Here is a 12,089-nt window from a genome sequence, read left to right on the forward strand (position 1 = left end):
CAGGCCCAGAGTTCAGGCCCTACGACTGGACCCCAAAAAAAAAAAAAAGAAAAGAAATATCTTCAGTATTTCAAATAAGTAGTTTCGCAATTCAAATGCAAACAGAATGCTTAAAGTAAAATTATTTTAACTTGCATAAATCATTGTTAATAAACAGCCAACTGAAGGTAACAGAAACAAATTGTAGATTCAGTTCTAGCATTACTAACAATGAACTAAAGTTTAATCTAATTACCTTAGCTAATATGCAAATTAGTATTTTTATATTTTCTCTGTATTTAAATGAAATTTTTCAGTGAGGTGGAATAAGATGCAACATTATTAAGAGCTAGAGGAGTCAATTATTTCCTCACAATTAAAACTGATTAGCCGACTATATGAAGTTTCTGCTATCTTTAAACTTTATCAATTCATTGAAATGTGTCTTAACCATTTGCTATGTACCAGGCACTCTTCCCTATTTTCACAATAAACTTACCCACTGAGAATAAGGGACCACATTGGCCAGAGCCATAGCTATAGGGAGCTCTCCCTGATCTCCCATCATGGTGACCAATTCCACAAGTCTCTCAAACCGATCTGCCAAGACTGTTTCTGCAAGGGTGTCAAATTCTGTTCCTTGTTGAAGGATTTTTGTGAGCACTTCCATAAATGTAGCTCTTGTCTGGAGATCCTTGTGATAACCTAAACCTGATATGAAAAGATAGGTGGAAATTTACTAAAATGGCCTTGCTGAAATAGTTACTACTTCTATATATGTTGTTCTTTTATTGTTTGACTGATTTTGGTGCAAGAATTAGGGTTTAACTCAGAGCCTCAGCTCTCAGCTTTTTCACTCAAGGTTAATGCTCTAACCCTGGAGACACAACTCCACTTCTGGCTTTGACTAGCTTACTGGAGATAGAGTCTCACAGACTTTCCTGACAGGGCTGGCTTCAAGCCTCAATCCTTAGATTACAAACTCCTGAGTATGTAGGATTACAGATATGAGCCACCAATGCCCAGCTCTACTACACTTATCTTAGGGCACACCTCTCTAGACTTTATATTTCAATGTGAAACTTTCATTTGATCTTACCTATGGAGTGCATGAGTCCACTGTCCACATTAGCATTGAGTAAATTTGACATTGCAAGGACTGTACAGTGCCTCAGGGATGCCAGCCTCCGAGACATGCCACGTTTCCTGCCACCTGTTTGTGCATTTTCATCTTCAACTTCACTACAGTCATTCAAAAGGTTCATAAATAACGTGAAGTACCTGAGAAATACAAAGGCTGACCCTTACACACTGAAGGTCATGTCAATCAGAAAGCTAATAGAATATTCTGGAATAATCACATAAACATTGCATAAGTGACTATGGGTATTTCCTTATCTCTAGTCTTGGGATAATCAGCCAGGGTAGCTCATTATGAAGCTGCCCTAATGAATATTTAATCTTGACAAAACACACTATCATCTCACCAATACAAAATAGATGCAATGTTTCCTGGTTAATATGTCATTTCTAAGATTTAATATGTAAGAAGAGTGATCAAAATAGTTTAGAGAATGCTATTTTAAAGGAATTACAAGTGAAATTTCATTGTTCACATTGTTTTCCTTAAAAACTACAGCACACTTGTTTTCCTATCCCAGGCCTGCCATCTTTGAGTACAGCTTCCTACGAAAGGTATAATTTTGAAGATAATAGCCAATTGCCATAATTCTAAATCAATTAGGCCCATTTTTTAAACATAATCATTTGTCACTTTGATTACACTTGCTTTGTGGAAGGGGTGAAAGGGACTTTTTTTGCTTTTTGCTTTTTAGTTTTAGTAGCTGAAATTTACTTAAGAAATAACTGTGATTTGGCTTCCATTAATTCCACACCATCTCCTTCCTCAGGCTGTAGCGGAAGACCAGCGAGGAGTGAAACCACTGCTTCCATGCTTGCTTGGTCCAAATCTCTGAACAATAACAACAAAGAAACTCAAATCTTTCAGGTTCTTTCATTCCATCTTCCCCTCAAATAAATCTCTTACTAACAGACAAACTTTAGAAATTAACTACTTCATTAAACAAATGATTAGCACAATCTAAGTATTCTGAGTAAATATGCAGAGTTCAGAACAAAAAACATATCTCAAATTGTCTTTTTTTTTTTTTTTTTGCCAGTACTGGGGTTTGAACTCAGGGCCTAGGCACTATCCCTGAGCTTCTTTTGCTCAAGGCTAGTACTCTACTACTTGAGCCACAGCCACCACTTCTGGCTTCTGTTTATGTGGTACTGAGGAATCAAACCCAGGGCTTCATGCATGCTAGACAAGCACTCCACCACAAGCCACCTTCCCAGCCCACACATTTCAAATTGGAGAGAATATGATAATAACTATCTGCAAATTAATCTTGGCATAATGATGACCTTTAATCAGGAAGTATAGTGATGGAGATGTAAGCTCAGTAAAAAGAGGGCCTATTTATTAGCCTTTATCAGCCTTGAGTTCAATCTACAGCAACACAATAACCTAAGTAATTAAATAAATAAGCAACCAATCAAAAGTATGTGCTGTCAAACTAGGCCAGACCAAAAAAAAAAAAAAAAAAAGCAAATGCTTTATTATGTAATTCACAGTACTTAATCATTTTCTAATATTGACATATTAAGACTTACTCTTCGAAAAGGCTCAACACCTTTTATCTATCTAAAGTAATTTCTTTTTTTTTGGGGGGGGGGTCCAGTCATGGGGTCTGAACTCTGGGCCTTAGTGCTGTCCCTCAACTCTTCAGCTCAAGGCTAGCACTCTACCAGTTGAGCCACAGCGCCACTTCCGGCTTTTTCCCTTTTTGCTTATTTGGTGTTAAGGAATCGAACCCAGGGCCTCAGGCATTCAAGGCAAGTGCTCTACCACTGAGCCAACTTCCCAGCCCTAAAGTAATTTCTAAGTAAATACTTTAGGTCTTATATATCATCTTTCCAAGCAACTGTCAACAACTCTTCCTAAGTTGACAATGTGAAAATATAACATTTTCACATTTGTTTTAAGACTTTTCAGGTATTTTTTAAAGGTAATAATAAAGATTAATACATCTGTATATTTCAAATGCAAAAGCGTGGCACAAAAAATAGCTTAAATACAGCATATGTGTAATAGCTATAATAAAGAGTTTAAAGCCTTAGACTAAAGCCAGCTAATATTTAAAAGTTATTATCTTTATTTTTTACCTTGTAAGACATTTCACATCGTCATCTGCTGCCTGGTTTGAGGTTCCCATAACCCAATCTGTCAAATATTCTACCATCTTATTCCTAAAGGATAGTGAAAACAAAGAAAATAGTACACACATTAAGAAAAAAAAATCACATACATCCCTTTACACATGGGCATCCCTTTACACATGGGCCAGGGTCAAGTCAGGGAAACTGGGAAAAAACAAAGGAAGGTGTGACACTGTCCAAGAAGCACTGTATTCATTACCTGACTTGTGGAATTGTAACCCCTTTGTACAACTCCTTAATAATAATAATTTTTTAAAAATTTAAGCTGGGTACCAGTGACTCATGCTTATAATCTAGCTATTCTAGATTATTGTGGTTCAGAGACAGCCTGTGCAAAAGGTACTGAAACCCCACATCTCAAAAAAATGCAGGAAAGCAGGGCGCTGGTGGCTCACATCTGTAATCCTAGCTACTCATGAGGCTGAAATCTGAGGATCGCAGTTCAAAGCCAGCCCAGGCAGGAAAGTCCGTGAGACTTTGATCTCCAACTAGAAGACCGGAAGTGATGCTGTGGCTCAAGTGGTAGAGCCCTCGCCTTGAGCTGAAGAGCACAGGGACAGTGCCCAAGCCCAGAGTTCAAGCCCCACAACCGACAAAAAAAAAAAAAAATGTAGGAGCTGGTAACCAAGCCCATCATCCCAGCTACATCAGGAAGCATAAAATGGGAAGACGGTGGGCCTGGGTAAAATGGTTAGCCTGGGTAAGAGACTCTAACTCAAAAATAACCAGAGCAATGGAGGTGTGGCTCAAGTGGCAAAGAAACTACCAAGCAAGCATAAAATCCTGAGTTCAAACCTCATATTGCCCCCCAAAACTAAATTTATTTATGTACATATGTATATATATATGTACATCCATAGGATCTATTCATGTACCCTGGGCTGTTGCTCAGGCTGACCTAAAACCCTTGATCCTTGGACAAATGTGGTGGAGGATGTACTACCACACCCATCAAGATTTGTGTGTGCATATGCTGGTCCTAGGGCTTGAACTCAGGACCTGGGTGCAGTCCTTGAGCTTTTTTTTATTTCTTCTAGGCTAGCATTCTACCACTTCAGCCACAGCTCCACTTCCAGATTTTTGGTAGTTTTTATTAGATACAGGGGAGTCTCACAAGCTTTTCTGCCTTGGCTGGCTCTGAACTGCAATCCTCGAATCTCATCTTCCTGACTAGCCAGGATTACAGGCTTAAGGCACTGACACCAGGACCCATCCATTTTTTTTTTTTTTTTTGGTCCAGTCGTGGGGCCTGAACTCTGGGCCTGGGCGCTGTCCCTCAGCTCTTCAGCTCAAGGCTAGCAATCTACCACTTGAGCCACAGCGCCACTTCCAGCTTTTTTCTTTTTGCTTATGTGGTGCTAAGGAATCAAACCCAGGGCCTCAGGCATGCAAGACAAGCGCTCTACCACTGAGCCACCTTCCCAGCCCGGCCCCATCAAATTTTAATTGTTGTTGCTATCTCTGAGTTTTTTCCTCTCAAGGCTAGGTCTCTACCACTTTGAGCCACAGCACCACTTCCAGTTTTCTGGTAGTTAATTGGAGATAAGAGTCTCACGGACTTTTTTGCCTGGGCTAGCTTCAAACCACAATCCTCAGATCTCAGTCTCCTGATTAGCTAAGATTACAGGCATGACCCACCACTGCCCCTAACTCTGACAAGATTTATTTTTTTGGGGGGGTGGGGGGTCCGGTCATGAGCCTGAACTCTGGGCCTGGGCACTGTCCCTCAGCTCTTCAGCTCAAGGCTAGCGCTCTACCACTTGAGCCACAGTACCACTTCCGACTTTTTTTTCTGCTTATGTGGTGCTGAGGAATTGAATCCAGGGCCTCATGCATGCAAGCGCTCTACCACTGAGTCACCTTCACAGCCCCATGTCAAGATTTTTTAATAGTGCAAATTGCTAGCCAAATAACCCAGGTGTCATGACAACTTTATAAAAGGGATATTACTGTAAAAGGGCATAAACAAGTACAGCTTAAAAACTGTTCCTCCACATTAGCACTTTGCTGTGGTACCAATTTGCAAACAGAATCAGATTCTTACTGCTACTATGGCACAATTTTAGAAAAAAAGTAGGGTTTCCATGAGTGCAAACTTTTGAGAAATTTGAGAAGATATTCAGAAAAAAACAAAACAAACCCAAGATGTAAAATGCTCCTTCTCTGCTTAATAACTGCACACCTACTATTTTTCTGTATTCCATTTAACATAATATTGACAAGGACCTAGTTTGTTCTTTTAGAACTCACCTAAATTTCATCTCTTGACAGAATGAGAGATCATCCCTCCTTGCCATCATTACTTCAACTAACTGACAGAGTTTGGTTTTTATCTGAATTGCATGGACCATGTTCCCAAGAACACGAACATATCTATTTAAGCATAAAAACAAACAAAAGACATTATCAGATATACAAAAAACATTATCAGATATAGACAAAAAAGACATATTCTAAATTCTTTAATCTCTAACTAAAATGACTTAATGTAACTTTAGACATAAGAGTCAAATCTTATTTAAATAAGACTACATACAACTTATGGTTATCTGATTATTACATCCTATTTTGGATACAGTAAAGAAAAGGATACCAAGTTCATCAATAATTACCACTATCAATACCTAGGAGGTTTTTCTTACCTCTTAAAATGTTTCCAGTCCATTCGAGTAACAGAATGCTTACCTGACCAGATTTAACATCATTGTTTCAATGCTAGCTTGTCCCAAATGTTCAGAGCTGCCTTCAGTATGATTATCTAGTAAGTTCTTCATTATAGCTATGGTTTGCTCTACAAATTGAGTATTGGTGTCAGTCAATAAAACCTACAAAAGAACAAAATATATTAGTGATCTTCCATTAACGCTCAGATTTCAGGAGGTAAAGAGATGAAACTAACTGGCCTAACTACTATACAGAAACACACATGCACATGCATGCCCTTCCCCCACATACACACACTGGCATATACTCAGAGATATAAACAGGCACTCTTTTTTTTTTTTTTTTTGTCGGTCGTGGGGCTTGAACTCTGGGCCTGGGCGCTGTCCCTCAGCTCTTCAGCTCAAGGCTAGTGCTCTACCACTTGAGCCACAGCGCCATTTCCAGTTTTCTGGTGGTTTATTGGAGATAGGAGTCTCACGATCTTTCCTGCCCGGGCTGGCTTTGAACTGTGATCCTCAGATCTCAGCCTCCTGAGTAGCTAGGATTACAGGCGTGAGCCACCAGTGTCCAGCTAAACAGGCACTCTTATTCATACCAAGACATTCATAACACCAGGTACACTCACATGTCAGAGTTACTAAAAAACAAGCTGATCCATACATTAAATGACTCTTCTTTATGTATTTTTTTACTATTTTTTTAAAATGATAGAGAAATATTCATGCCAGTAACTAATTTAAATAACCTAAAAGAAAAGGCTTCATTAATTCAAACATGCTATCCTTTTCATAAGAAGGGGAAAAAATAAAGCTGAGAACACATTACCTGTCCTTGGGAATCAAAAAATTTGCTGATGGTATTCTTCAGTTTGTTAAACAGCATTGGATAGAGAGCAGGACTCAATTCTAGACCCACCAGATCCTTAACATTGGTCCGTATTTGAAGTCCCACCTTCTCATGGTTACACACCATTAAGGATAACAGACGGTCCATAAATTTGCTGACAGGTGTATCTGTGTTTCCATCTGAGGACATCACTGAAATCATGGACCCTTTACGTTCACTGACGGGGCCCATGGGTGGGCTATAGGTTGCCAGTCCAGAATTACTTCTCTGCTGTAGGCATACTCCCCCAAGGGCACAAAGGAAGCCAGTCATGTTGATCCATTCCTGTAGGGAATCTGTATCAGACAAATCTATGGATCCTCCTCCACTCACATGAGACATCCGTCTCTTAACAATGGTCTTGTGAAGGCTTTCAGTAGCCTAAACACAAAATTTTTGTAGGAAACATGAATTCAAGATAAGTTGAACAAAACCTGACTAATTACTCTTGATCATTTATTCTAGTACAAAATTACATTGCTTTTATACATTTTCAAAAGAAAAATTTCTAATTACTATATACATTTTAAGGAATCCTTGACATATTTTGTCACAGCGAGATTAATAAAAATCAACTCAGAATAACAAGTCTTTATAGACACTTTGATTTACATAGATGAACCTTGAACACATTATTTTATGTGAGAAATAGACTACAGTAATTTAAAATTCCATTTATAGGAAATGGCTAGAATAGGAAAGAGAGACAGAATATAAAATTAGTGTTCTCCTAAGGCTAGAGGATTGGGTCACAGAGATAGGAAAATGGGGGTAGGGAGGAGACAGCAGAAATAACTAAAAGGCATGAGGGTTTGAAGTTTTCTCCAAGATGATAAAATTGGCTATTCTAAAACTGACTGTATGATAATTACATAATTCCTTGAATACATTAAAAAGTCATGCAATTAGACACTTGAAGTGAAAGAACTGTATGGCATGCACATTTTATATTACATAGTTACTCATCCCCAAAACCTTTCATTCTGAAGTTATATATTCTCTTTGAATAACATTAGGTACATAATTTTACTTTATAAAAACCACAATGTGGGGCTGGGAAGGTGGCTCAGTGGTAGAGCGCTTGCCTTGCATGCCTGAGGCCCTGGGTTCGATTCCTCAGCACCACATAAGAAAAAAGAAAAAAGCTGAAAGTGGCGGTGGTGGCTCAAGTGGTAGAGCGCTAGCCTCGAGCTGAAGAGCTGAGGGACAGCGCCCAGGCCCAGAGTTCAGGATGGACCCCCCCCCAAAAAAAACCCACCATGTTAGCTGGGCACCAGTGGCTCATGCCTGTAATCCTAGCAGCTCAAGAGGCTGAGAGCTAAGATTGCAGTTCAAAGCCAGCCTAGGTAGGAAAGTCTATAAGACTCTTATCTCCAATTAACCTCCAGAAAACCAGAAGTGGCACTGTGCCTCAAGTGATAGAGTACATGCTTGAGCTGAAGAGCTCAGGGACAGTGCCCAGGCTCAAAGTTCAAAACAAAGCAAAACAGAAAAAAAAAAAAAAAACTCACGTTTTTCTTGTTCTAATTAACCATAACAGAAAGAAAGCAATGGGACCAGGCGCTGGTGGCTCATGCCTGTAATCCTAGCTACTCAGGAAGTGAAGATCTGAGGATTGTGGTTCGAAGCCAGCCCAGGCAGGAAAGACAATGGGACTGTTATCTTCAATAAACTACTCAGAAAACCTGGAAGTGGCGCTATGGCTCAAGAAGTATAGTGCTGGCATTGAACACAAAGTAGCCCAGGGGTAGCACCCAAGCTCCAAGATGAAAGAAAGAAGAGAGAGAGAGAGAGAGAAAGCAAGCAAGCAAGCAAGCAAGCAAGGGGAAACAACCAGCTTCTTTTAAACACCTAATATAGGTATACAATGTAGGCATAGAAATAAAAAATATAAAAATACCAATGAGGTAATAAATGATAATTGTTAATAGCTGATGAACTATATGATAATGGTTGAACAAAATGTTTAAACTTTTAAATTTCATTTAATATATGAGGGTTTCAATCTCCTGCCTACTAGATCTTAATCGGAATATCTAACAAAATAGCAAAGCGAATTGTTTTATCTTTATTTTTCTCTACTTTTGTCACTTTTCTAAAAATTCTGCAAAATATCTTGGTGAAGAGAAAAAAAGCATGAAAGAGGACAAAGGAGTAGGGCACTATGATCCAGTTACTCAGGAGACACAGGTAGGAGGATCATAATCTAAGACCAGCACACCTCAATAAATCCTATCTGAAATATAGCTAAAGTAAAAATGGCTGAAGGCATGTCTCAAGGAGTATAACTAGCTACCAGTACAAGATCCTGAGTTCAAATCCCAGTACCACCAAAATGAAAAGAGTAAAGGAATTAATGTTCTCTAAAAGTATTATCCAGTGTTAACTAACTAGTAACTAACATAAGAACTAATATAGGAAAATAAGTGCAATAAACTTGGCTACTGGATAACTGAGAAACTCACTTTAACTATATTTAATTTTAATTAATTAAAATTAGTCTACGACAACTATATATTTAGTATCCTATGAGTGATTTACAAAAGACTATTTCAGTGAAATGGCATATCTATTAATGGACAAAAATCAACTTTACAGACTGACCTGGCCATCTTCCATTTTGGCTTTTGGATAGTTAAGAATTAGTTTTGTAGCTTGTTCCCATTTTGCATGTGTATCTTCCCAAGCCTAAAATGTGAAGGCAATTGTCACTTGAAAACAAATATAAGCCAAAAGCTAAAAACCAATCAGCAATTTGCTAGATTTCAGGTTTAGTATCCCACATCTCATAGGTACATATTTCAGATTTACTTCAAATGCTATTCCTGATCACACAGCTAAGAGAGGCTTCTAAACCTGAGAATGGAATCCAGAATGAACACTGAGGGCCTACCTCCGTGTTTCCTGCCGTGGGATGCTCAATGCGCCTTAGCAATGCCATCACTCTTTTCTGAAGTGCTGCTCTTCCTAAGCAAAAACAAGGACAAATCAAATTAGAGCATTAAGAGCTCTGCTTCTCAAAGGAGAACCTGAAAAGTCTCACCCCAAAGGCACAATAAAAAGAATGAAATGAATGCTTCAGATAATAAAACTGAACACTTCTCTTCACTAACCTCATAGCACAAATACTTATCTTAAACTAGACAGTGTCCATAGTATTCTCCCACCTATGATTTACTCAAAAAATATACTAATGTGTATAAAATTCAGGAACAGTAATTTAGATCATCTGAAAGTAATCTACACGGCCAAATAATTTATCAAATACATGGCACATTAAAAAATCCAGGCAACTGGGGCTGGGAAGGTGGCTCAGTGGTAGAGCGCTTGCCTTGCATGCTCAAGGCCCTGGGTTCAATTCCTCAGCACCACATAAGCAAAAAGAAAAAAAGCCGGAAGTGGTGCTGTGGCTCAAGTGGTATAGCACTAGCCTTGAGCTGAAGAGCTGAGGGACAGCGCCCATGCCCAGAGTTCAGGCCCCACGACCGGACCCCCCCCAAAAAAAAAATCCAGGCAACTAATAATTTTATTTCAAATGCTATTGATTTTCATCCTCCTTTGTTCAGTAAAGGATTAAGTAAATCATTTGCACTATCTTGGTAAATTTACGAAATGTATTTACAAATACACTCATATTTTTAAAACAGATGTCATGTAACTCAAATCAGGCTGAATTTGTTTTTAAAAATCATATACAATGCTGGGCGCCAGTGGTTCACGCATGTAATCCTAGCTACTCAGGAGGCTGAGATCTGAGGACTGTGGTTCAAAGTCAGCCCAAGCAGGAAAGTCTGTGAGACTCTTATCTCTAATAAACCACTAGAAAACCAGAAGTGGCGCTGTGGCTCAAGCAGAAGAACGCTCTCCTTGAGCTGAAGAGTGCAGGGACAGCACCCAAGCCCAGAGTTCAAGCCCCCCCCACCAAAAAAAATCATATACATTGGGTTGGGAATGTGGCTTTGTGGTAGGCATGCATGCAGCCCTGAGTTTGATTCCTAGTACCACATAGGAAGGCTGGAAGTGGTGCTGTGGCTCAAATGGTAAAGCACTAGCCTTGAGCAAAAGAAGCTCAGGGACAGTGCCCAGGCCCTGAGTTCAGGTCCCAGGACTGGCCCCCACCCACCTCCAAAATACACATTTACCTGTTGACATCATGTTGCTGACAGAGGCAAATTCCATGAATGTGTTATAGTTGGGCAAAAAATTGTGCACTGACACTTCATCCACCCCACATCGAATATCTGCTTCCTCACAGAGGTGGCGGAAACAGGACATGGCAACCAGAACAGCTTCAGTGTCAGGGCTCCACAGAAACATGTACAGGGCTACTTCTAGCTTGGTCTGGGCTTGTCGGCATATTGGTGGGGTCCCACTGCACCCTGCTGTACTATCCTGGGAGTCAGAAGTGAGAGGAAACTTAAGTGATTTCATTTACAAAAGATAACAATACAGTAAACAATGCACCATACACACCAGCAGACAAAACTCATAAGAACTTTCCTCTTTAATTTTAAGATTTTTTTTTCCAATCATATTTTAGTCAGGCACTGATGATTCACATCTGTAATCCTAGCTATTCAGGAGGCTGAGATCTGAGGATCAAGACTCAAAGCCAGGCAGGAAAGTTTTTTTTGTATCTTATCTTCAATTAACCGCAAAAGCCAAAGTAGCACTGAGCTCAAGTGATAGAATTCAAGCCTTAAGATAAAAAGCTCAGGGACAGAAATTACCCAGACTGCGCGCGCGCACGCGCGCACACACACACACACACACACACACACAGAGTGAGAGAGAGAGAGAGAGAAAGAGAGAGAGAGAGAAAGAGAGAGAGAGAGAGAGACAGGAGCTCCTTTTGCAATCTGCAGAAGGTACTGCACTCAGTACCACGTATTGATGATAAAAAGCTTCTGCTAAGCCAGGCACCAGTGGCTCATGCCTGTAATCCTACCTACTCTGGAGGCTGAGATCTGAGACCACGGTTCAAAGCCAGCCCAGGCAGGAAAGTCCGTGAGACTCTTATTCCAATAAAACCGGAAGTGGCGCTGTGGCTCAAGTGGTAGAGCGCTAGCCTTGAGCTGAAGAGCTGAGGGACAGCATCCAGGCCCACAATTGACCCCCCCCCCCAAAAAAAGAAGAAGACCACTTTAAAAATTAAGGATAGCCCTACCTCTAAACAGAAAACATTTATTGTTCTGCAAAGAAATGGAACCTAAAAATCTTTTAGAAGCCAGGTGGCTGGTGTTTCACACCTATACTCCTAGCTATTCAGCCTGAGATAT

The 12,089-nt window shown here is 39.8% G+C and overlaps 1 protein-coding gene across 2 annotated transcripts in view; it reads right to left on the reverse strand.

Annotated features, from left to right (window-relative positions):
* Nf1 (neurofibromin 1) overlaps positions 1 to 12,089 on the reverse strand; it is a 254,153-nt gene that overhangs the window by 135,352 nt on the left and 106,712 nt on the right. For both annotated transcript variants that reach the window (XM_013016448.1, XM_013016447.1), the window contains exons 18-27: positions 10,953 to 11,202; positions 9,704 to 9,777; positions 9,415 to 9,498; positions 6,751 to 7,191; positions 5,947 to 6,086; positions 5,512 to 5,634; positions 3,208 to 3,291; positions 1,835 to 1,951; positions 1,079 to 1,260; positions 479 to 690 (exon numbers count right to left, since the gene is read on the reverse strand). In XM_013016448.1, coding sequence (XP_012871902.1) covers positions 479 to 690; positions 1,079 to 1,260; positions 1,835 to 1,951; positions 3,208 to 3,291; positions 5,512 to 5,634; positions 5,947 to 6,086; positions 6,751 to 7,191; positions 9,415 to 9,498; positions 9,704 to 9,777; positions 10,953 to 11,202 — 1,707 coding nt within the window. The remainder of the gene's footprint in view (positions 1 to 478; positions 691 to 1,078; positions 1,261 to 1,834; positions 1,952 to 3,207; positions 3,292 to 5,511; positions 5,635 to 5,946; positions 6,087 to 6,750; positions 7,192 to 9,414; positions 9,499 to 9,703; positions 9,778 to 10,952; positions 11,203 to 12,089) is intronic.

The sequence above is a fragment of the Dipodomys ordii genome, unplaced genomic scaffold, assembly GCF_000151885.1.
Source record: "Dipodomys ordii isolate 6190 unplaced genomic scaffold, Dord_2.0 Scaffold31, whole genome shotgun sequence".
Classification (NCBI taxonomy): domain Eukaryota; kingdom Metazoa; phylum Chordata; class Mammalia; order Rodentia; family Heteromyidae; genus Dipodomys; species Dipodomys ordii.